Genomic DNA, 26,318 nt, shown 5'->3' with positions numbered 1-26,318 from the left:
GTTCTTGAAACTTCTGGAATCATAAATCCAATTTTATAACTATTTATTTTGTACCAATGTCATTCAATATGTGGGGTCCTGGAGATAAAAAAAAAGTAAGAACCACGGATCCAAGTGATGTCCACTCCCTAACATAAGCCTCAGTCAGTTTCCTCCAGTATAAAATGTTTATTTTTGGAGAAAGATCTAATTCTTATGTTTTACAAGTCTTGATTTAATCAAAATGTGAACCCACCCTACACCATAAATTTTAATATGAGCCAAGTCACAGACTGGGGTTTGATGTTTCTGTGGCCTGTGTGTGTGTGTGTGTGTGTGTGTGTGTGTGTGTGTGTGTGTGTGTGTGTGTGTGTGTGTGTGTGTGTGTGTGTGTGAGAGAGAGTCGGGTAATTGCACTGGCGTGTGTGATGTGGTTCCAGATTATGTGGAAGGACGTTCCACTGCCAATATTACAATATAAAGCAGTGACCGAGAGGCATATGTCCCTGTGTACTCTTAAATAAATGATAGAGATTGATCTCTCTCAGCAGGATTGATGCCATACTCATGCTGATGTACAGTAAACAGGCACAGCGATGAGAGATTTGCTCACTCTAACTCTAAGCAGGGTTAGAAAAACAGCCTGAGTGCACTACTAAACTTCAGATAGAGTTTCCACTTTGATTAACTGCAGGCTGTTGTCCATATTGCTCGACATCAAGCTGGAGATTCATTTAAAAAGGTTTGCTAAATCTGAAGTGCGGCTCTAATGGCCATTTCACAGGCAACCACCAGATTACAGCATGTCACTTCTCATGTATTGTACAAAACAGCCAGCACAGATTCTGCAAAAACAAGCTCCAGCAGACACACCAACAGGGAGAACATTGTGATTGACAAAATCCCAAAATCCATCCATCCAATTTTTCCATCTTGGGGTGGTTTTAGTTGCCTAAAGAAATATTGCAACCTTGGAAAACAAAATTTAAACCCCATTACAAAATATCAAAAACTAAATTATTTTAAACTATATTGTGTAAAGTAACCATATCCGAAAAAATATTTTCAGTAATTGTTCTTAATTGTTAATAAAATAATATAAAGTAATATAATATAATATAATATAATATAATATAATATAATATAATATAATATAATATAATATAATATAATAATGTAATATAATTAAAATATTTCTTATAAGAATAAGTGTATGTGTAATCTGGAAATATAAAAATGAAAAAATACATATCTAAATACAAAGTTGAATAAGAAAATGTATTTAATTGTGTGCTAACTAAAATAGAAATTAAAAAAACTAAAATAATATTACATTGAAGACCATTCAAACCCATTTAAACTAAATTAAACTAAAATTAGATATGTTAAAATAACTTTTAAAACCAAAAGCTTGGTTCACATATGCATCAAACAATAACTTGTGTAGTAAAGGGGTCATCACACTACATTTTTTGTTCCACTGATGTCCATTCATACTCCAAATGCATATTCTGGAGACTGGAAACTGCAAAGCTGGATCAGCCCTAAATGGCACCCTACACTTTAGTATGCTTTTTGTGACTTGATGATGATGAAAGTTTACTGAAAAGCTCTACTTTGTGTAATATCCACAGTAGTTTGCATCAAGGGCTTATAGTTGCTACAAAGTGAGCACTTTTGAACAAACTAATTAGTTAAAGCTTTTGAAATATCATCTTTAGACCATGCATTTTTTTAACTACAAAAATGCATTTGAGCACAATTTCTGGTTCCCCAATGAACTTTTCTGGGATTAGATTTTAGTGCAAAGAGCATCTACAGTTGAAGTCAGAATTATTAGCCCCCCTGAATTATTAGCCCCCCTGTTTATTTTTTTCCCCAATTTTTGTTTAATGGAGAGAAGATTTTTTTTAACACATTTCTAAACATAATAGTTTTAATAACTAATTTCTCATAACTGATTTATTTTATCTTTACCATGATGACAGTACACACTATTTGACTAGATAATTTTCAAGACACCTGTACAGCTTAAAGTGACATTTAAAGGCTTAACTAGGTTAACTAGGCAGGTTAGGGTAATTAGGCAAATTATTGTAAAACAATGGTTAAAGGTTTTACAGTGTAGTTTACTTTAGAATACCTAAAATCTTCCTGGGAGTACGATTTAGGTGTTGAAATCATGGATGAGCAATGGGAGATACCCTTGAACAGACCCACAGATCATATGTGCAAGGCATACAATTTAATGTAATACATCATTTACATTGATCCAAACAAAAACTTTCTGGAAGTGGACCCTGCATGTAATCGTTGTGGGCTAGAATCGGCATCACTGGCTCATATGTTTTGGAACTGCTGGGAAAATATTTTTCTAACATTCTCAAAAGTAGGTCAAAAGCCAATAGATCCAGATCCCCATATCGCAGTTCTACTGATTTAACTAAAAGCAGTACAGAACAAAACAGTTCTATTAGTCTGTCTACTTGCATGAAGGTTAATATTACTCAAATGGAAACAGAAAGCTGCTCCAGCATACAGTATATGTACATCTAATGAGGGATGTAATGAAACATTTGGAACTGGAGAAAATCAGATTCAAATTCAGACAAATTTAATAAAACTTTTCATAGATTATTTTAAAAACATAAATTCTGCAAAAACATAAATTTTAAGATATAAATTTTAAAAAGATAATACTTTATTTTGATGTTCATTTGAGTATTAGTAATTAGGCCAAAATGCTTATTAAAAGGCTTGGCGTTTTAGCTGAAAACTGTGTAGTAATAAATAATTTTAATATGCTGACTTGCTGCTGGAGACATATTACTATTATTATCAGTCTTGTACTTGCTTTTTCAGAATTCTATGATAAACTAAAAGTTTAATATATTACCATAAATTAAAAAAAATTCGTAATATCACTAAAAACCCAATAGATCCAGATTCTCGTATCGCAGTTCTTGGCACTACTGTTTGCGAGTTTAATAAAAACAGTACAGAACAAAACAGTTCCATTTGTCTGTCTACTAACAAGAAGGTTAATTTTACTAAACTGGAAACAGAAAGCTGCTCCAGCATTTATACATTTAAATCTGATGAGGGATGTAATGAAACATTTGGAACTGGAGAAAATCAGATTCTCCAAAGACAAATTTTATAAAATCTGGCAACGTTTCATGAATTATTTTAAAAACTGAAATTCTGCAAGAAATAGTTCAATTAAATGTTTGCCTTTAAGGCAACACTTTATTTTGATGTTCATTTGAGTATTAGTAGACTGTCTGCTTGATACTGATATATCAGTATCAAGATAATTGTAACGAGGAGACTGACATGGAGGGATCCATTATGCAGTATTTATTAGTCAAGCTATCACTCAAACACACAATATGCACTAAAGTGCAAACACACATCAAAAATAGTCTATGAAGAATCAAGACCGGCGGTGAACAGACACAGAGGGCTTTACCAGGCATTGGTCGAGGGCAGGCTGCGAGTATCAGAGTCCGTGTATCAGGCGTGGGTCGTGGGCAGGCAGTGAGTATCAGAGTCCGTGTATCAGGCGTGGGTCGTGGGCAGGCAGCGAATATCAGAGTCCGTGTATCAGGCGTGGGTCGTGGGCAGGCAGAAGGCGAAGCAGAGTCAGAAACAGGCTGGAGTAATGCACGAGGAATCAGGCAGGGAATAACGCTCAGAAATGCTGGCTGGGGCTAAACAAGACTTCGCACTGAATAAGTGTTTGTGTGCGGCTTATATAGGGTACGTGGGTCGTTAACCAGATTCAGGACAGGTGTGTGCACAATCAGCGTAAGTGGATGATGTAATGCTAGAAGTCCGGAGATGGCGGCCTCTGCTGGCCAGCGAGGGGAGTGACTGGGACCGAGTCGGTGACAATAATAATATCTGTTGATACTGCCCCTTTAACTGTACAGACATTTAATTGACTATAAGAAAAAAGTACATGTCAACTTACACGAACCCCAACCCTAGCCCAAACCCCAACCTAACAGTCTACTTATAATCTAATGAGAATTACTTGCAATGTAACTTAAATTAAACAAAGGGACCATCAAAATGAAATGTGACCGCTTTTAAAACTAAAGATGTTAGATTTTTGGTGGATTTGCTGAATTTAGTGACAAACTCATGACAATGACAGACAACTTTACTCACTCTATCAGGTTCTAAGCCACTACCACCACGTAATGTGAAGCTGACCTCAGTGGATAAAGGGCTGAAGGTCACCTGGGATCCGCCGAGCGAGCTGGACGGACAGCCTGTTGACAGCTACAGCATCGGCTATGGAAAGTCCATGAAGTCACTGCGCTACGTCACTGTGGACAAAGACAGACGCTCAGAGTTACTGGAGGACGTAGGTGAGAGCGCACATCATTTTTTTCTGCAAATGAAACGTTAGAGACTCACATTGAGCACTATGTCAGGCTCTCATGTGCATGTTGTGTTGTTTTAGAGCCTGGAGTCCTGCATTTTCTCAAGATGAGTGCAGAGAATAAGGACGGGATGAGTAAACCTGTCTACAGGGCAGAGACTCCAGGAGGTGTGTGTGTAGAGAGAGACTTGCATGCTTCTCTGTCGTCTCTCTTCTCTTCTCTGTGGTACAATGGTGCATGGATATACTTATAAATCACAGTATGCACATCAATCATATACAGCATGCTTTTATGAGGAGAGAAATTAAGGGTTTGTTTACATAACAGCAATGAATGTTTTTCCATTTACATTAGCATTACCCATTTACACAGAACATGACAAATAATTGCTGTATTTTGCATGCCAGACCAGTTAAGACAAATATAAGCAATAAGCATGTACATTTAATGTCCTGTGTGCCATTGTTGTTTTTTTCTGATATACTTGCACATAACAGATATTTTGCATGAGCTTAACGTCACCTGTTTTCAAAAAATTGTGCCCTTGTGATTTATTTGATTTTTAAATTGCAAAAACATCCTCTTGGAAATAGATTTGCATCGTCAGAGCCCAAAACAGCTTTGTTGTGTAAATAATTGGCCAAAATGCTTATTAAAAGGCTTGCCGTTTTAGCTGAAAATTTAATCATTTTAATATGCTCATTTGGTGCTGAAGAAATATTACTGTTATTATCAGTGTTGTGCTTTTTTTTCAGAATTCAGAAAAAGATGAATATTGTTTGTTAGCAAAGATGCATTAAATCAATAAACTGATGCACAAAATCAACATGTTTTTTTTTCAGGATACTTTTAATAAAAAAAAAAAAAGCATTTATTTGAAAAAAGATATCCATTAAAACATTAGACATGTCGTTAACACGTTATAATCACTACGCACTATGAATCATCTATTAAGCATAAGCAAATAGTGAATTCGTTATTTGTTAAGCATTAACTGTACATTAATAGATGTTTGTAAGCAGTTTTTTGACATTTAAAATATGCTTAATAATTGTTACTTCATACTTTGTTACTGTTGAATATTTTTCATGACTAAATTAAGCATTGCATTATTTACAAGTCATTTGTTTTTAGGAGTAGTTGGTGTTTTTTAGGATCATTCAAAATGAGTTAGTAAATGATTGATAAACTATTCAAATCAACATTTATATATCTTATTATTCAGGCATATTGTAATAGTTCATTTGTATGTTAATTAATGCTTTATTAACTCAACTTTAGTTTTGTGACCTAATCTAAAGTGAGGACTATTTCTGCTTTAATAAATGATAATGAAAGGTTCAGTATCAAATAAACAATACATCTCTGCAATCTTATCTAAATAGTAAAATTCCTGTAAAGTTTAAACATTGTCGAATAACAGGAGTGTCAAAATATAAAATAAAACTGGATAAAACAATACCAACAATATAATAATTTACCAATATATTATGATATAACATTTCAATATTATTTAGCAATGTTTAAACTGCACAGTAATTATATTTTAGTTAAGGTTGCAAGGGTTTATTTTTAATTTTATTCAGTTTCATTTGTGTATCTTCAAATGAATAGAACTGAATAAAGTCGTTTATTTATATTTTTCCTGTCTGGAATGTACTGAGCCTTTAATTGTCATTTATTAGGGATTTATAAAGCATAAATTGTCCTCACTTTAGATTAGGTCACAAAAAATATGAGGTTAACAAAGCAGTTATTAACTTACAAATTAAAAAATAAATGCCTGAATAATAAGATATATAAATGTTAATTTAAATAGTTTATTAATCATTTACTTACTCATTCTGAATAATCTTTAAAAAAAACAACTTCTCTCAAATTACTGGTTTGCAAAAGATGCAATACTTAATTTAGTAATGAAAAAATAATCATTCACAATGTATGAAAACACAATCATTAAACACATTATAAATGTATGTCAAATATAGAGCATTTGTATCTGCAGTTATAAACTGCTTACTAACAACTGTTAAAGAATTGACTATTTGCTAATGCTTAATAAATGATTTATAGTATGTAATTATTATAGTGTTACCGATATTTCTTTACTGTTACTATCAATCAATTTAAAGTACCTTTACAAAAATACATATATTCTGAATAAAAATACTGACCCCAACAGTAAGAACAGTAAATAAATTATGGATTTCTTTTTTTTTTTAATTGAAAACAGACAGCATGCAAACCTTTCTTTCCTCATGCTCAGAGTACAGTATGTTAGTGTCATTACCGTTTTTCATGATTGCTTTGATGCAGCCGTCAACTGAAACTCCACATTTTCAAAACAATTAACACACAAGCCTAATCAGCGGCACTCATGATCAAAATTTTGCTTGCAAAACACACATACTGTGTCAAAACCTTTAAAATATGCAACAAAAGCTAATTTTGCCTTCAAACAGCACAACTTGCAAACAAGTATATGAGCTCTTTCAATTTATCATTACACAATGGACAACAAAATACAAAATACAGAACTCAGTGTGAATCTGTTTGACATTGCTTGCCATTGTAGCCTATTGCCAATGCCATTTGTTGTCTTTCTATTTGGGCTGTCAAATTTGCCTTTTTGCAAAGAATTGGATCCAGAATAAGAAATGATTTGATTAAATTTATATTGAATTCATGATATTTTTCAAACAGTGGCTGAAAACTGAAATACTGTAAAAAAAATAACATACTGTAAATATTAGAGAAAACACATCTAAACCAATATACAGTCAAATCTATTGGGAGTTTAAGACATAGCCACTGACCTCCTCCATCCATGCTGGCACAGAACAACCCAGACCTTCCAGCGTTTTTAAGGTTTGCAGACTGATTGCTAATTGTAAATTTGTGTGAAGGAGTGTCAAAACAGTGCTTCAGTGATTTCAAACTGATCTTGGTAGTTTTTAATGGTTAGGAATAGATGGTTTCTGTTTAATTACCATAACTAAAACAATGGAGTTTGGACTGCTTGAATGACATCCGTGTTAACTGTTTTGAAAAAAGTTGGGAAAAATGTGTCAACACAATGAGAAAGAGTTTACACATTTGCAAGACATGTCTTCTGCTCTGCTGGGATAGTGATGAGGAAAATGGAGTGGATCCTAGTTTCTTTAGCAAACAAGAAAAACTGTAAATCTAAATATAGACTTTTATTAGCATCCCTAATTTACACTTGTTAGACTCAAACACATTATTACAGGGCTTTTACAAGAAAGGTATTTATAAATGTTAAACTCTCTTTCCTTATAGTTTCATTTCAAAACCTGAAACCAGACTGAACACGAACTCACATGCTCACAGTCTGGAGCATGTAGGGTTATATAGTGGTTTCTGTTTTTCAAATAACTCCATTCGCTGCTGGCATCTGGAGAGCCTGAAATCCCCAAAGATAGAGCATTTATGTGGCCAGTCCTTGTTTTTGTATCCAACGCAAAGCTCGAGTCAAGAGCCTTAAGCCTTGTGTTGTGGTAGCCAGTCACTCATCTAACGTACGCCACATAAATTTTTTTTCAGTACGTCTACGTCCGTCTCCAACAAACAGGATTTGGGCATATTTCTGCACGTCCCACAGCACTTTCCCCAAACCATCTGTCATAATAGAAAAGCACATTAATAATCCTGCAAACAGATCATAAATTTCCTTGGCTGAGGATGATTGTACCAGTAGTAAACATATTTGGTGTTACAGCTCCCTGTTTTAAGGATAGCTGCATGCATTTGTATTATGTAATGCATCATGTGCTAAGTTTAACATTACCATTCAAAGGTTTTAAAATGGTAATGTTTTTAAAAGAAGTCTTTTCTTCTCACAAAGGTGGGATTTCATACAAAATGCATTATCAAAAACAGTAATATCGTACTTTTCTGCTTCATCAGAAATCACTTTAATATGCTGATTTCTATGGAGCCAGATCAGTCTCAAAAATAATAAGTTTGCAAAAATAAAACTTATTCATGCACCGCGCAATTCACATTTACAAAATCCAATTAGCAAATTTAAAAATGTTTAAATTCAATTTGTAATTTCTAAAAACAATGTGTGGATTTACTAGTAAAAATGATAAATATTTCCCTGAATAAACTGGATTTGTGCAGTTACAAATTGTGTTTTGAAATTACGAATTAGATTTGCACATGCATGAATTGAATTTTGAATCAGCGGATTGGATTTGCATATTTACGAATTGTGTTTTGAATTTACGAATTGGATTTGCGCATTTTCAAATAGTATTTTGAATTCATGAATTTGATTTGCGCATTTATGAATTGTTTTAAATTTACGAATTAGATTTTGTAAATGTGAATATAATATTTTTGAGACTGATCTGGCTAGATTTCCTGCTCAATAGAAAATATATGTAACATTATTATACACTAATAATCATTAATGTATAATTTTGCAAAGAAAGTTAAAAAGTATTTATTTGACAGAAATCTATTGTGAAATTATAGCTGACTTTACTGTTTCAATAAATTGACAAAATTAATTTTTTTTTTCAGAATAAAAAAAATGAATAAATTCAATTCAATTCATCTTTATTTTTTATAGCACTTTTACAATGTAGATTGTGTCCAAGATTGTGTCAAAGTTCTAGTACATTGAAACAGTGGCAGTCCAGTTTTCAGAGTTGAAGTTAAGTTTAGTTCAGTTCAGTGTGGTTTAAATTTCACTGCTGAAAGTTTAAACACTGAAGAGCAAATCCGTTCCATTGATGCACAGCTCCACAAGTCCCAAATTAAGCAAGCCAGTGTCGACCGTGGCGAGGAACAAAACTTCACCAAATGATGATTGAAGAAAAAAACCTTGAGAGGAACCAGGCTCAATTGGACACGACCATTACTCCTCTGGCCAAAAATGAATTACATATTTTTTATTTAAAAAATTAGAAAACACATGAAAGACAGCATGACATTTGTTTAAGACATTGTATAAATAACACATTTTTTTCACTGCATTTAATGACTCAAATTTTTGTCAACATTGATAATAAATTTCAGAATAAATTTCAGAAATACAATTTTTCCCTCACAGGAATAAAATACAGCTTGAAAAATAACAACAAGTACATATGTAGTTAATTAAATATTGATCTATACTGAAAGCAATTCAACCTAAACATTACAAATAAAAAGAACAAATATGTTGCTGATACATCATGCATCCTTATATTGCTCTTTCTTTCTACAGGGGGAGAGTGGGTGAAACTGGATGGCTTTGCAGTCGAGCCTTTCAACAGATCCTCTCCAGGTAAAATACCTATTCTTTCTCTACAAATGATTAATGCACTTCAGTCAGTTTAGCACCTCTTAATGGGGAGTAAAATACAATTTTAAGTCCAGCCAACCTTCTTGGAATGCACAGCACTACTAGTTTTATCATAACTGCATTAAAAAATGTTGTTTAGATAGATCTCTTAGGCAAAATATTCATTCATTTTCCTTCGGCTTAGTCCCTTTATCAGGAGTCACCATAGCTTAATGAACAGCCAACTTATGCAGCATATGTTTTAAACAGCAGATGCCTTTCCAGCTGCAACCCAGTACTGGGAAACACCCATGCACTCTCATATTCACACACACACACATATACTACGGTCAATTTAGTTAATTCCGTTTACCTATAGGGCATGTCTTTGGTCTGTGGGGGTAACCTGAGCACCCGAAGAAAACCCACTTGAACACAGGGAGAACATGCAAACTCTAAACAGAAATGCCAACCTACGCCAGCTGGGACTCGAACCAGTGACTTTTTGCTGTGAAGTAACAGTGCTAACCACTAAATCACTGTGCCACCAACACTATTTCAGTTCTTTGTTGTTTTTGTACATTGATGGTAAATGGCAGATTTCAGACATGCAGGCTTGTGGAAAACATCTATGTTGTGTTACCCATGAGACGTTTAAAGCTTGGATGTGTGTTTGAATGCCAGAGAGAGAGAGAGACCTCTGATACCCCACGTTCCTGGAAAGACAGTGGCAGTTTGTCAGTTGTAAATTTGTTAAATCAAAGCTTTTATTTCTCTTCTTTATGATTCCACTGAGTACACTTGAAGCCAGACTCAGTACTTGTGAGCCCTCCAAAGGGAAGAAGGAATCTCAGATTTAAACCAAATGAAGAAAGGTTTAGTTTCCTGTGATCTCAGGAGTAACACAGACGAAAACTCATAAATTGAAGAATCCCACAGACAAACCGACAGACAAACATGTGATCGGTGTTCCAGCACACCTCACTAAAATATGCTACAGATTACAATGATTTTATTTGGGGATGTGTGGGGCTAGAAGTTAACTTAATGACTAAATGCTACCTAACATTAAAATACTAGTTGTTTAAAAACGTGAGTTCTTCCTTATTCACAGAATATTACTTATACTACCTCCCTGTGTATTATTAACACACTGACACTTTATCATATTTATAATTCAGGACTGCTACTTACCTCATACTATCTCCCTGTATATTATTAAGACATTGTCACTTTATAATATTTACAAGCCTTTTACTCTAAATACTGTTTTGCATCTGCACATCTCTGATTTGCACTCCATGTGCTCTTAATTGAAATTGTATTGTCTACAATTTTTATTTTTACTTATATTTTAAATTATGTGTGTAATTGCATTTATTGTTATTTTTTCTTTAAAACTCTACTTTTTGTATTAATACTATATGCACCTATAGGGTCTGAGAGTAATGCAATTTCAATTCACTGTATGACATGTGCATGTGGTTGAATTGACAATAAATCTAACTTTTACTTTGATTAACGTTATTTACATGCAGTAATACACAGTTGAAGTCAGAATCATTAGCCCCCTGAATTAGTAGCCCCCCTGTTTATTTTTTTCCCCGATTTCTGTTTAACAAAGAGAAGATTTTTTCAAAAAAACATTTCTAATCATAATAGTTTTAATAACTCATTTCTAATAACTGATTTATTTGATCTTTGCCATGATGACAGTAAATAATATTTTACTAGATATTTTTCAAGACACTTCTATACAGCTTAAAGAGACATTTAAAGGCCTAAATAGGTTAATAAGGTTAGCTAGGCAGGTTAGGGTAGTTAGGCAAGTTGTATAATGATGGTTTGTTCTGTAGACTATCAGAAAAATATAGCTTAAAGGGGCTAATAATTTTGACCTTAAAATGGTATTTAAAAAAAAATTAAAACTGCTTTGATTCTAGCCAAAATAAAACAAATAAGACTTTCTCCTGAATTAAAAAAAAAAATCAGACATACTGTGAAAATTTCCTTGCTCTGTTAAACATTAATTGGGAAATATTTAAAAAAGAAAAAAATTAAAGGGGGGCTAATAATTCTGACTTTATCTGTATATAGTAATATATTATTTGTCTTGATGATAAAGAATGAAACCATTACATGTGTAGACTTATTGTAAGTCACTTTTATTTTAAGAATTATTTTTATAATTTTACAATTGACATTGTTCTACAAATGTTAATATGTCTCTATTGGCTATAATGCTGAATAAGTGAACACTGAGGTTTAGCAGTGCCACAGAAGGAAAATCTGGATACACCTAGGCAAGTGTTCAGTACATGGAAATGGCATACTGTGATTTCCTTATTTTCATGTGAATCTTTTTTGAGTTTTATATCCATTTTAAGTGTAATATCCTGGACAAAATGCGGAATAATGGGATTTAAAATGCATTTAGCTCCACCAAGAGGCGTAAAGTCTGTTTAAATGTATCTTTTGTTAGTTCAACATTATATTATATATACATTATATTATAGTATATTGTGATATTTCCCAAACGATGTGAAAACAAACACATGTAGACTGCTGAATATAATATAAAATAATATGTATGTATATATATATATATATGTTTATGCATTGTGTCATATTACTTGGATGACATTTTATGATTTAGCCTATACTTTATCCACAACACAATTCAGGAGTAAACTTGATTACATCAAGAGAGCTCTACTCACTCCTTGTAGCTAACAAAAATTCTCTTCAGTTGAAGCAATCAAAATTTTTTTTTACATTTTAGAGAAGTATGATTTTTTTTTGCATGTATTTCAGAGTACATCATGTTATGTGTGTATGTTTGTGTTCATGTGTCTGTGTGTGGTTGTGTGGCACAGACATGAGCTGCTGGAATGCTCAATTTTATCCATTCCATGTTTGTTTTTTTGCTATTGCAATTGTAATGATGTTACCATAGCGTTGCTCTGATTGTTCTCTAGCCTTTCCGTTGGGTTAACAAAAGACATATGCTTCATGTCATTGGTTTCTTGAGCGTGATGTGGTAAGAATGTGGCAGGAAAAGCTCAATTTTGTTTCACAGCCACTATTGTTGTGCTATCATCTCTTTGTCATCACTTTGGCAGTAGAAGTAAGTGGGACAAACTTTTGAGAGCAGATCCACATGTAGACCAGCTGAATACACATATGGACATGGTAACTCTGGTCCAGTCAGTGCAACCTGGAGCTTATTATAGCACCCAGAACCTCCCACAGAGAGAATTATAAAGATAATTTGTAAAATTGATGAACAAATCTGACACAAGGGGTGGGAACAGAAGACAATTTTGGAACTTGGATCCAGGACAGGGACAAAAAAAGTGAGGTTTGGGCCTGTATCTTTTATACCTGTTTCAAGGCAAGGGAGATGTCAGCCTGCATCAGCTGTGTTGGTTGGACTCTACACTGTAAAACCCAAAAGGTTAGGGTAATTTAAACCGTTTGAGGAAACCGATTGCAACAAACCATTAAAGTTCCTAAGAAGTGCTGTGGACTTAGTCCATTTGAGTAAATGAAGCATTTTGAGCACAGTAAAACCTGATAAATGAAGAGAACTCAAGCCAACTGAGTACTGTAAATCCTAAAAAGTTAAGGCAACTCAAACCGTTTGAGGAACCGATAGCTACAAACCATTTTAGTTGAATTAATCTATATGAGTACTGTGGACTTACTCCATTTAAGTTGAAGTAATGAGGTATTTAATTAACTCATTACCTTAAAAACTGAGTTGAATTGAGTAGAATTTTTTTACAGTGAATGAATGGGAGAATAGCTATCTACAAAAGTAGTTGCTTTAGCTATCATTTCAGTTCAGTTCAGACATTTCTTTTTACCAACAGCTAACTTTTTACAAGAGCTAATAATGCTGCACTGTAAAACCCCAAAAATTAAGGTAACTCAAACCATTTGAGGACTTCTAAAACTAATCATAATGAGTACTGTGAACTTAATCCATTTGAGTATACGAAGCAATTTGAGCATAGTAAAACCCTATAAATGAACAGAACTCAAACTGTTGGAGGAAACCAATTGCTACAAACCATTTGAGTTGAAAAAAAAAACACCAATCTATATAAGTACTGTGAACTTACTCTATTTAAGTTAAAGTTAAAGTTTTCAAATGAGTAGAATCAACCTTCAGTAAATTTTGAGTTAACTACACTCATTTCAGTTGATAAAGTTGACTGTTGGGTTATACAGTGTGTTAGAGCTTATGCTTTCAGCATGTGATGCAAAAGCAATCATAAAGTTGTCCCTCAGCATGCACGCAAAGCTTGTGTTTAGCCAAAACAATCATAAAAAGTCTGTATGAAACACAAGAAGCTGTTTCTTCCTTACCTTCTTTCCTTTGCTTCTTTTTATTCTCTTCAGCACTGTAAAATTCCAACTAACAAATTGTTAACAAAATTTAAAATTGTATAAGGACTGTTAGAACTGTTTGTTTAATAATAATAATGAAATATGTTGAGGAGACGTAAATTTTACTTCCTGCACTGTCAGACATTAAAAGTTGAGTTAACTTAAAATTTAAAGCAACTGGTTGGAAAGAAATATTGAGTTTTAAAGCTTCAGTCGTTGAAATATAATATTTTTTTTTAATTGAGTTGAATCCACTTATTCCATGAAGTATACTTGACTTAAACCTACCTTTTCATTCAACTTAAAAAATAAGTTTGAATAAACTAAATTTCTTTGCAGCCAGTTGTTTAAAAATTTTAAGTTAACTCAACTTAGAAAAAATATTTGGCACAACTTCAAACATTAAAGTTGAATAACCTCACAATTGCTTTGCAGTCGGTTGCTTTAAAATTTTAAGTTAACTCAACTTTTTATTTTTTATAGTGAGTCTTTGTTGATACAAATTTTAATAATGCACTGATGTGGACATTCTGGCTGATACATATAAATGTTAACAAATTAAATATTTAAATATTTAAGCTGATAACTGATATAAATGCTGACCTAATTAAAATAATAAATATTGACCAGTACAAGGAATGCACATTTATATTACATGCCACTATGAAAACACTTGATTTAGATTTATCAATCTCTTAAAATAGCAGTGAAATGTTCTGTCTATTCGCTACTTCATTATAACTGCACATTTTAAATCATTTATTAAGCATTGGGAAATAGATCATTTGTTATTTGTTAAGCATTAGCTCTACATTATAATACATTAGCAATCAGTTTATAAATACAGCTACAGGTGCTGTATTTCCAACTTATGAGCACATACCTGTACATTATATAATGTGCTTAATGGTTGCATTTTCGTGTTTGTACTAATTTAAGTGTTGCATTATTTACAAACCTGTAGTTGGTGGTTTTTAAAAGAGTAGTTTAAAAAGTGGTTTAAAAGAGTAGTTGTAAAATAAATAAAAATTATTATTTACATTTATAACATATAAATGATTAATAAACTGTTAATGAAAATGTTTAAAACTTATTTATCAGGCATATAGTTACTTTGCATGTTTATAAATGCTTTATTAACACAAATACACACATCTCATCTAAAGTATGCTTTATATGACGATTAAAAGCTCAATTCTATTCTAAACAGAAAAAGAAATATTAACTAAAATATTAATTTCAAGCTGCAAAAATGAAACTGTACATCTGTATGAAATGGAAAATAAATCCTTGCAATTAAAACTAAAAATAAAATTATTAAACTTCGCTGAATAACACTGAAATCGTGTATCATATTGTTGTTCTATTGCCAAGTTATTATATCGTTGTTTTATCAAATTTTGTTGTATATCGACACTCCTGTTATTCACCTCACTGTGAAATAGGCTCTCATTGACCAAAAAATATCCATACTTTTCAATGCCACATTGGCTGAACTGTCATAACCCACCTGTGTGACAAGTGTGACTACAACTGATCATCTGTGAATGATTGAAGAAATGAAAAAAGAGGCAGTGTTTTTCATTATGCTCTCTGGGATGTAGTGCGCACCAGAGGGAGAGATGCGCGTGAAGCAGTGTGTTGAAGGAAAGAGAGGAGGAAGACTGTCTGACTGTCTCATTCGCCTGCCAAGTCCTGTCAGATGGGGGATTATAGTAAAGCAATAAGAGAAAGGAAGTCAGAGTGCACATGACTATAAACTGTACTCACTTCAGCTAATCTTCACGTCTCTGTTATTTTACACAATATTCTCCAATGTTGTCTGGTGAAGAAGAGATTGTGAACATGACTTGTCCTCTCTGAAGTATAGCAGGGTTCAAAAGTAAATCATTTACTCATCCTTCACATGTTTTAAACCTTTATGAGTTTCTTTTTTCTGTTGAACACAAATTAAGAGACAGTTGAAGTCAGAAGTAGTAGCCTACCTTTTATTTTTGTTTTGTTTTTAATATCTCCCAAATGATGTTTAACAGAGCAAGGAAATTGTCACAGTATGTCTGATAATATTTTTTCTTCAGGAGAAAGTCTTATTTGTTTTATTTCAGCTAGAATAAAAGCAGTTTTTAATTTTTTGAAAGGGTCAAAATTATTAGACCCTTTAAGCTATATATTATTTGATAGTCTACCGAACAAACAATCATTATACAATAACTTGCCTAATAACCCTAACCTGCCTAGTTAACCTAGTTAACCCTTTAAATGTCACTTTAAGCTGTATAGAAATTGAAAAATATCTAGTAAAATATTATTTACTGTCATCATGACAAAGGTAAAATAATTTAGTTATTAGAAGTGAGTTATTAAAACTATTACATTTAGAAATAAGTAAAAAAAAATAGAAACAGAAATTGGGGAAAAAATAAACGAGGGGGTGGGGGGCATGGGGGCTAATAATTCAGAGGGGCTAATAATTCTGACTTCAATTTTATGCTGAAGAATGTTGGAAACTTGTAACCATTGATATCCATAGTATTTGTTCCTACTGCCTTCAAATGCCACCATGCGTTTAGTGCATGTCGGCATCATCGTCTGAGGTGCAAGTCATTTATTAAGTGAAGAAAAGATTCACGCAACTTCTTCTTCCGCAGCAAATTCCCTTTTTACTGTTCATATTTAGCACCAGTTAATCAGGAAGTGACGATCTTGTTCTCTTTGACTCGATGGATTGAAACTCTGCTTTATTTATACATATTTATGCAATATTTCAGTTTTGCGCATAAAGTTAATTAGCATTATTGGTTGGAAACATAGCTAATGATGCAGGAGCAGATTAGGTGAACTATCAGCCTGCACACGCAAAGAGTTTCATGGCAGAAATTACACTTTCATTTATGGGTAAACTATCCCTTTAATGTTGATTAATGTTGATTAATTACTTTCTAATTTCATAGCTTTTTTGTTGCTTTAATAATGATATTCTTTATGTGTAATTAGGGTCAGAAATCTGACCTTTTTAAACAAATGTTACTGTAACTTGGTTAACATCAAATTGCAAGTTTCTTCATTTTACATCAGAACGTGTCTTTGTTTAATTTAGTTCAAAGTCCTTTATTTATTTCCATGCTTAAATTATAGATTTTGAATGCCATGTTTGGGCTTTAAAGACCACCGTAAGATTGATTATGTAAAATAAACATGGTAAAGTGTTAGAAGTGACCTCACAATGAGTTCAGTTTTATTAAAAGTAAGTTCAGGACAAATCATTTTCTAAAACACATTTAACCTGCCCCATTCTTTAATTTCAAAAAGACTTGTAACATGTTTACTTGAATCCAAGGTTTAAAAAACACAATTTTTCTCATAACATACACTGTAGCAGCATCTTTTTATCCAGCACACTCTCTTTAAACCCTTCCATTACACACTGCTCTGACAGATTGGCCACTGAAGCAAAGCAGGCTTGGGTCTGGTCAGTACCTGGACAGGAGACCTCCAGGGAAAATGAGGTGGAAAAAGTGTTAGTGAGGCCAGCAGTGGGTGATTACCCTGCAGTCTGTTTAGGTCTTTTTGCAAAAAACAAAACAAAACTGTACTTAAAGTCCTTCTAAAGAAATGTTAATTAATGCCCTGACTCTTTGTGGTCATTAAAAATATCTTGGCCATTCTAATAAAGAGCAATGGTGTAACTTTGGTGTACTGGCCTAATTGCCTCTATTTGTTTTCATCAATTATGGCATCCTATGATTCATGGCTTTGTTATTTAGGCCTCCTAATGATCCCATTCCTTTAATTGGCTCTGTCACCCTATATCCCCTCCACCTATAGCTTGTGTGCTTTAGTGCCCTTCTTTCTTCCAATCCTTATTCTATTTTTGCACCCCTACCCCTTCCCCTTGGCCCTTGAAACAGAGTGTGAAGGGGAAGGTATTCAAAATTTACCCCAAAGAAATGAGACACCACTACAACACCTGCACACGTCATCATATGTCATCACAATCTCTTGCTTCATATGAAATCAGATGATCGAGACTGGTGTAGTTATTTCAGTTTTTTTATTTTTTTTATTTTTACTTCTAGAAAATCACTGCAGGCATATATCATGCTATCATATAATGATATGTGGAAAAAGATTGTGTGCATTTACACAAAGTCTATATTGATCTTTGTAAACACACAAAAACAACATCAACATTATAGGAGACACCGTAAAAAAGTCATTCCCTGCCACTAGACTTATCTGACAGGGTATTTGAGTGTCACCGAGTGTCAGAATGTTGTGGGACTGCTATACAAGAGTTATTATTATGGATTATAGATAGCAAAATTTAGTATAATAAATTTAGGAATTTGTAATTTTAGCTGGGTTTTTTCAAAGCATGACGGTAAAACATGAACATCATTATAAATGTATTAAAAATATGCTTGTTTGTTGTAAAAATTTGTAATATTGACAAAAATACTAATTTGTGCATTTTCTGACTTCCTTGTGCAGCCATGCTGCTGTTGTAGCTAGTGTTTTCTGGGAAATTTATTTAGCCCTTGGTTTTGAGTGTGGTCCTGAAAAATCTCAGTTTCAAGGGCTGTCTACCCTTCCCTAGCCCTACACCTTCAAGCTAAAGAGAATTGGGACAACCCCTACCCATTCATGTGAACGTGCCAAATGAGGGGTAGGGGTAAGGGGAAGAGCTAAGAGGTAGAGTTGGCATTGAGCCTAACTTTGTTCGTCATGAACTTTTAAGTTTTGCAGACCTTTTGCATTCAAATAAAAATCGCAAAATAGAGATACCTTAACACTTTATAGTTACTCATAGGCCCTTAATGCCTGTCAAAAAAATCCTAAAATTCCCATATGTCAATTGGAAAAAAGTAAGTATTTGTTCTTAAAAATGTTATCCGTCTTTCTAATGAGACGTTAAACCGAGGTCCTGACTTTTTCACGTAAAGAGTAGGGGTGCAACCCCGGTTTAATCTGGGGTCACCACAGCAGAATGAACCACCAACTTATCATATGTTTTACACAGTGAATGTCCTTCCAGCTGCTACCCAGTACTGTTAATCATCCATACACACTCATTCACTCGTACACTATGGCCAATGTAGTTTATTTAATTCACCTATATCGCATGTCTTTGAACTGGGGGAAACCGAAGCACCCGGAGGAAAGCCACACAAACACGGACAAACAAAACAGTCAAAAAAAATGATGTCCAATAGTCAAAACAACAGAATCTGTCCCAAAGCATGTAAAAATCTAATTATCCATATTATAGTGCATATTATGGTTCATTCTTTAAAGAAAGAATCTCAAAGGTCATCAAACTCCAAAGCCAACATGATTTTTAATTTTCATTAGGCAGGATGGTGTCTATAACTTCATCACAGATTAACCCGAGGCCCCCAACTCAGAGGACAGCACTAGGACATCAGAGGGCTCCTCAGTCATCATCAGGACCAGAACCTCCTCATCAAATAGGACGGCTTCCTATCAGACCTCTAAACAAACACAGAGTGGACCTCAGCCAACACCAAGCAGACCAGCGCAATGCTAACAAGCCCAAACTGGGTAAGAATATAGAAATGTGGTCTTTAAAGGTGTTTGAGGTTTGCAAGCTGTATGCCTCTAAATAGAGTTTCCATTATTTGTAAGCAGCTCAGATTGCATGTCTTCAGTATGTCCCACAGCAGGTAATGTGTAATGATACGTGGCCGTATCTGGTATCCCCCCTCTGTTCCTAGCATCTGAGTCCGTCTATGTGGTATCACTGCAGGCACCCAGAGCCCAGGGGAGGAGTGCACCCATCAACACAGCTACCATGAGTAAAAAAGTAATTACAGGTATATCACTGCTAACCAAAAGGACACCATATTAAATATTCTATCTCACACGAGGCTAATCTTCAGTCTTTTTATTACTGTTTTTTTATGTCAGAGTCTGAAGTTGTGGATGAAGTAGAGGACATCACAGTCAGAGTATTATCTCCTCAGTCTGTCCTGATCACATGGGTTGACCCACCTGTTGAGAAGAACAAGGAAATACCAGGGGGATCAAGGTAAATTAAGTTTTTTTAGTATACTGGTTTGTTTGTGGGCTGTATATAAGAGTCCAGATCTTACTGTATGTTTAGATGCAGTAGTAGTGTTTAATAAAGGTATAGAAAAAATGATAATATTGTAAAATATAAATACGATTTATGATCAATGTACTGGAGATAGACACAAGTTTATAAACACTGGATTGTTTTTTAAACTGTACCTTTTTTCAGACACAAATAAGAGAATGTTCAAATGAATACTAATAATGCTAAATATTTTGTAAAGAATTAGCATTGTTTTTACTGCTACTTTTGATCAATTTTATGTATCCTGAGTGAAAATTGAGCCATTCTATTAGAAGACAAGAACGGATCTTAAATATCTGAATAATGTGTATTCGTACAGTGTATATATAAATATAATACAATGGCTTATTAAAGCATAATAATTACAAATGTGTGCAGGTATTACAGAGTGAAGTACAGAGAGAAAGGAGAATCTGCTCGATGGGAATACAAGGACACTACTCAGAGACGGCTTATGATTGAAACACTCTCTGCTGACAGCATGTACGAGTTCTCTATTTGTATCTCACAAGGAAATCATATGGGGAAATGGAGTGCATCTGTGTTCCAGAGAACCCCTGAATCAGGTTTGTTTACACTCCTAGATCTTTAACCCAGATGTTTTGCTTAGTTTGCATTGCTGAGCAGCGAAATTCTGACAGCATTCATTATAACAAACATAATAGTCTGCAAACTATAAAGGCCAGTGTCCAGACTGCAAATAAACTGTACTGTACATGCATCATAACTGTCAATTTACTAATATATATTATTTGATGTGGCTGAAACCATGTTCTCAAATATTACACATCTGAAAATATGCTCTCATGAAACAAAGGATAAACAATGTTTAGAATACAATGTATTATATTGTGCACCCATACAACTCCAAATACAATCAGTACAATCATGTCTTTCACAATCAGTTTTTAAACCATGTAAGCATGTTGTAACCGCCTTGTTCGGTGTAATGTCATTGTTTACTCCCTGTTTGGAATTTTTGTTTGGAGTGATCAGAATGACCTCATTCCCCTGGAAAACATAAAGCTGTCTTTTGTTTCCATCTGAATAATCTCCAGGCAGAAATGTTTCTCTTTTTCAAGAGAGTTCCCACTGCTTATTATATAAACTCTCCACTCTAACACCTTAAAAATAAAAGTTCTTTATTGGCATTGAGGCTTTTATAGAGAACCTTTATCAACCTTGGAACCTTTCTGCTCCATAAAAGGTTCGTTAGAATAGGAAAATGTTCTTTAGGTAACTGAAAGGATCTTTATGGCACCTAAACTGGTTCTTCTATGACAGGACTGGGACACTTCGATCTTGAAGGCAGACTATGGGCCCTATCATACACATGGCGCAATAAGGTGCAAGACATGTTTGCCGCGATGTATTGCTTCTTTCAGACCAGTGCAATCCTAATTTTCACATTTTGTGCCTTGTTGTTTAAATAGCAAATCCATTTGCACCACTTTGTGGCTTAATATTTGTTCCGGTCTAAAAAAAAGGTGTGTTAAGGCACATTGTTGGTGTGGTGGTATTTTGAGAGACTGAAATTGACTGCACCACTAACCCACTGTAAGTTGGTCTAAAGTCCAGCACAGAGCGCATTAGTTATGAACCTATGCAGGTCCAAAACAAGTACATTTTTTTCATATTTATTTTATTTTGTGTTGTCACTTGTCACTTTATGTACACTGGAAGCTTCTGTAGCCAAAACAAATTCCTTGTGTGTGTGAAGCACACTTGGCAATTAAACTGATTCTGATTCTGATATGAAAAAAAAATTAAAGGATTCAAATCCAAAAATTACTATTTTCTACATAAATATTAGGACCACTACCTGCGTGCCTTCTTCGTGTTGGGGGGGGGGGGGGGGACGGGGACTTGCAGTCAGTTTATTCATGACAATTTGTATAATGTTTTTATTATTAGCAGTATTATTTATTATCTGCATATTTATATTTGTTTTAATAAAAAACAAGTTTAGATTTGTCCACCTGTCGGGTTTTGGAGACGTATGCATCACTATATGGGGCATAAGAATAGGATGTGTGTTTGGATAGAACTTTTTGACCACACTTTATTTTTATTGTTTAATTATTTTCTTTGATGGAAATTAGAACTTAATTTATAAATATTTTTGAAACAAATCTTTGCTCTTAATAAAAAAAATTTAAACAAGTAGGCTAATGGATGTCTTCAGTGGAGTGCGTACAGCACCGTTACCTTATCCACAAAAGTAAGGGAGAAAATAAAAGTAAACTTAAAGTAAAGAGGCTGAATGGAGGAGGCTCATTCTTGATCCTTGCACTGCAGATGGTCTGTTTAACTATTTACTCGCTAGTAAAGCATTCAGTTTTTCCACTTGGTTCCACCATGTAAATAGCAAATGTGCATCATTATGCTCAAAACACACCCATAACTTGTTAAGAGAATAAGCACAACCCTGTTAGACCATGTGCCAGGGCGCAAAGCATATTTTTCAGTCCTTAAAATAGCAAAAGTGGATTCGGACAAGCCCCTAATCCTTTTGCGCCATGTGCTTTAGACTTTGCGCCTAGATCATTAAAATAGAGCCCTATTCTTTAGAGTTTAGATCCATCTATAAACATGTATATTTGTTACAAGCAATTCATAATTTTCATGTAATTTACAACTTTCAGAATATTTTCATGTACGTATGTTTGATGTAATGGAGCTGACCTCATTAGGACATTTGCCATCGCGGACGAAAGTTTCTCTGTTCTATGGAGTCTCCACACACACACACACACACACACACACACACTCACACAAATACACACACACACACACACACAAATATATATAGGAAACTTTTAGACATTTTTCAAGAGTATGGCTGTAAACAACTTTTTGGCCGTGTTTTTTCACTCTTCCACCTTTCTCTATGCAGCCCCCTCTGGTCCTCCAGAAAATTTTGAAGTCAAACCACTAAGAGGAAAAGGTACTGCTGTCACAGCAACTTGGGATCCACCCGAGCAAACCAATGGGCGACTGAGAGGTAAATTCATAAAGATATATATTGACCATAAGAAACATTTGTATTAGTTTAATGTAGTACACCCACCTTTACTCACACTTATAGTTCCACTTATAGTGGTAGCTTCATATTTATCTAGGACAGGAGAAAGTATTTTAACATTGGTAATATTTTATACAGATATCTGTCAGCTATTACGCTTGGAATATGCCCTAAATAAAGAACAGAAAACGACTTTCATTTGGAGAATAAAACATTGCTAATAGTTGACCATATGTCTTCCCTAAAACCACTTTGGGTATTGCCAAAATATATGAGAATGATAAGCCTCTTCAGCATTACAAATTTTCCAGCAGGCGTGCAGAGAATGTAATGCTAAATCAATACAAATGTACATGTGGAAAACAAAAACTATTCCCTGTTCCTACCAAAGGAACTTTCCTCTTTACTATGTTATCCTTGGCCTAAATTAATTGGTCCAATCTTTGGTATTCCCAGTGTTCACTGGAAAATAATAAGCTATGTTATCCAAATGCAATAGACCATACTGATTGATTTGACATCTACTTCCAGAGTACATCCTTTCATATGCTCCTGCTATGAAACCATTTGGTGCAAAGTCAGTTACATATCGAGGCACCACCACTTCTGCTACTATAGATGGACTTACACCAGGTGACCGATATATCTTCAAGATTCGTGCAGTCAATAGGAAAGGACAAGGACCTCAGACTAAAGCCATAATTGTTTCAATGCCAGCATGTAAGTATTCCCATATTATAAAAATTGATACATACATTTGTTTAGAGAAATATGGTTAAAGGAATAAATCACATAACATAATTACTTACCATGCACTCACCCTTCAAGACTTTCAAAATCATAATTTATTTTATTCTGTGGAACAAAAAAGAATATATTTTGAATATTAATGAAAAAATACGATGACAGTCGATGGCTATCGGTTACCAAACTTCTTCAAAATATCTTCTTTTGTGTTCAAGACAAGAAAGAAACTCAAATAGATGTGGAGCGAATGCAATAAAAGATGACATTTTTAATTTTTGCTTATACTATCTTATATAAGACTTGCAATTTGTCTCCAGCTAGCAATACTCACACAAGAAACATGGACAGCCAAAGGACAAGCCAAAGTACCTCAAAAACATCATCCAACAATGAATCAGACTACCAGGAACCAGATGAAATGGAAGAGCCCAATACTCAGACCACAACTCAAGCTCCAAACACAAATAGACGTCGCCCTCTTTCGCAAACCAGATCTTATCACAGCATCTTCTCCTCTGTAAGAGGTTCAGTCAGAAACGGAGGCTCAAAATCAAACTTGCATACATCCTCCACTCATACCAAAGATAGAGAAGATGAGGAGAAGCCAACAGCAGACAGTCCAATAGAAGAGAAGACCGGAGCAAATGAGGCTACTGAGGACACAAATCCAGAGAGGAGTAACAATGCATCACCACAAACACAAGAGCATTCAAAATTGTCACCGGACACAAAGGAATCAAAACCCAGCAATTCTGACATTGTCCCTAAAACATCCGAGGATAAACGTCCTCCTTGGACCCCTCGTACATCCTCAATTGTTGATATTAGTAGATTAAGAAGGCCTAGTTCTCGCAGTGGTTCTAGGTCAAGAATGCGGAGTGAAGATACTTCAAGTTCATCACTAAACCAAGAGTCTGCAGCTACAAGAAAGGACCTAACAGCGGTTTCCTATCCTGATGGACAAAAATCACACAACCAGATAACTGTCACTGATAGTATGCCTTCAGTTGCTTCACCTCAGGAAAACAGGCCTGAACCAGTAAAAGAATCAGAACCTTCTTCATCTATTTCTTCTTCTCCAACATATTCCTCCTCAGCATCCTCATCATCTTCTTCAGTGTCTTCCCCTTCATCATCCTTACCATCATCTTCTGGTACTAGAAGATTTTCCTCAGGAGCATCTGGAGCCAAGTATCCTAATGGAAGGAGAGTTGGTATTTCAACCAGAGGTCAAAGACTTCAAACAGGAAAGCCCAAACCTGATTCATCTTCATCTGCATCTTCACAATCCACATTGCCAACAGGAACCAGCACAGATAATCATGATACAACAGAAGTGCATGATACAAACCAAAAAATTACAAAGTTAAACACAGAGGAACTCCCAGTACCAAAGGAAAATGATGATAACGAAGAAAAGACAGTAGATTCCACTTCCCATTCTTCTTCAAGGACTAACCCTTCTACAACAGGACGAAGTTCATCCTTTTCGTTACCAAACCGAAATTCTAGAATAGTTACAAGCAGTCGTAGGCAAGATGGCAGGATACCATGGAGTAGGTCTGCCTCATCTGTAGGTGCAGGAAGGCCAATTATCAAAGGATTTCCTTCTCGTTCTACTTCTGTCAGCTCTCAAGACACTAGTGATAAAAACAAAGTTTCACCCACTGTATACCCAAAGCATAAAGTTAATCCTGTCTCGAATAAACCAAGTCTACTAAATGTAAAAAGTAGTAATGATCATGAAGATGATTATCTATATGAGGGAAGCAAAGAGATCTGGGATAGGCAAACCAAAGATGTAGTCTCAACAACAGCACCAAAAACAACAACAGCTGTGAGCGAATCTCACAAACCTGTCCAGAATTTCGAGAATGAAAGTGTAGATAGGGAACAAAGTAGTATGAGTACAGGTTTTAAGACAGTTCCTTCAGTTCCCCATAAACTCCCTACTGTAACTTCTAATGGTCGGGTCCGTTCACCTGTGGTAAGTCGTTTAAAAGGTTCACGGTTTCCTAGTAGATTGTATCCACTACAACATAGAAGACTAGGCGCTTCCACTCCGGATACGTCGGCTGCCTCCTCCCAAAACAATCCAGCAGCAGAATCACCACTTACCTCAGATCGAGACAGAGCTGCCAGCAGTAATGCTAATGTTAGACTCGCCTCGGGTTCAGTTTCTCGCCCTTCTCAAGGCCTGTCTGCTGGTGAAAGCTCCAGTGGGAATATATCTCCTGAGTCTCGCAGTCCAGTAATGGGATCGAGGCTGCGGTCAGCGTCCACTCCGGGCAATAGTTACAAACCCAGTTTTGGGAAAGGTAAGTTGTTGTTATCTGCTAGGATGTGAAAGCTGTACTTATTGTA

At 34.7% G+C, this 26,318-nt stretch overlaps 1 protein-coding gene across 2 annotated transcripts in view; it reads left to right on the top strand.

The window, feature by feature from the left end:
• Positions 1 to 26,318, top strand: part of fndc1 (fibronectin type III domain containing 1) — a 65,122-nt gene that overhangs the window by 4,999 nt on the left and 33,805 nt on the right. The window contains exons 2-11 of one of the 2 annotated variants that reach the window (XM_003200712.7): positions 4,164 to 4,358; positions 4,454 to 4,540; positions 9,613 to 9,672; positions 19,417 to 19,626; positions 19,800 to 19,898; positions 19,993 to 20,113; positions 20,561 to 20,748; positions 23,079 to 23,186; positions 23,739 to 23,927; positions 24,272 to 26,272. In XM_003200712.7, the coding sequence (XP_003200760.3) occupies positions 4,164 to 4,358; positions 4,454 to 4,540; positions 9,613 to 9,672; positions 19,417 to 19,626; positions 19,800 to 19,898; positions 19,993 to 20,113; positions 20,561 to 20,748; positions 23,079 to 23,186; positions 23,739 to 23,927; positions 24,272 to 26,272 (3,258 nt within the window). The remainder of the gene's footprint in view (positions 1 to 4,163; positions 4,359 to 4,453; positions 4,541 to 9,612; positions 9,673 to 19,416; positions 19,627 to 19,799; positions 19,899 to 19,992; positions 20,114 to 20,560; positions 20,749 to 23,078; positions 23,187 to 23,738; positions 23,928 to 24,271; positions 26,273 to 26,318) is intronic. The other variant, XM_068215651.2, reaches the window with a different exon arrangement.

This window comes from Danio rerio, chromosome 20 (genome assembly GCF_049306965.1).
Source record: "Danio rerio strain Tuebingen ecotype United States chromosome 20, GRCz12tu, whole genome shotgun sequence".
In the NCBI taxonomy this organism is placed as follows: Eukaryota; Metazoa; Chordata; class Actinopteri; order Cypriniformes; family Danionidae; genus Danio; species Danio rerio.
This window is presented reverse-complemented; position numbering and strand designations above follow the sequence as displayed.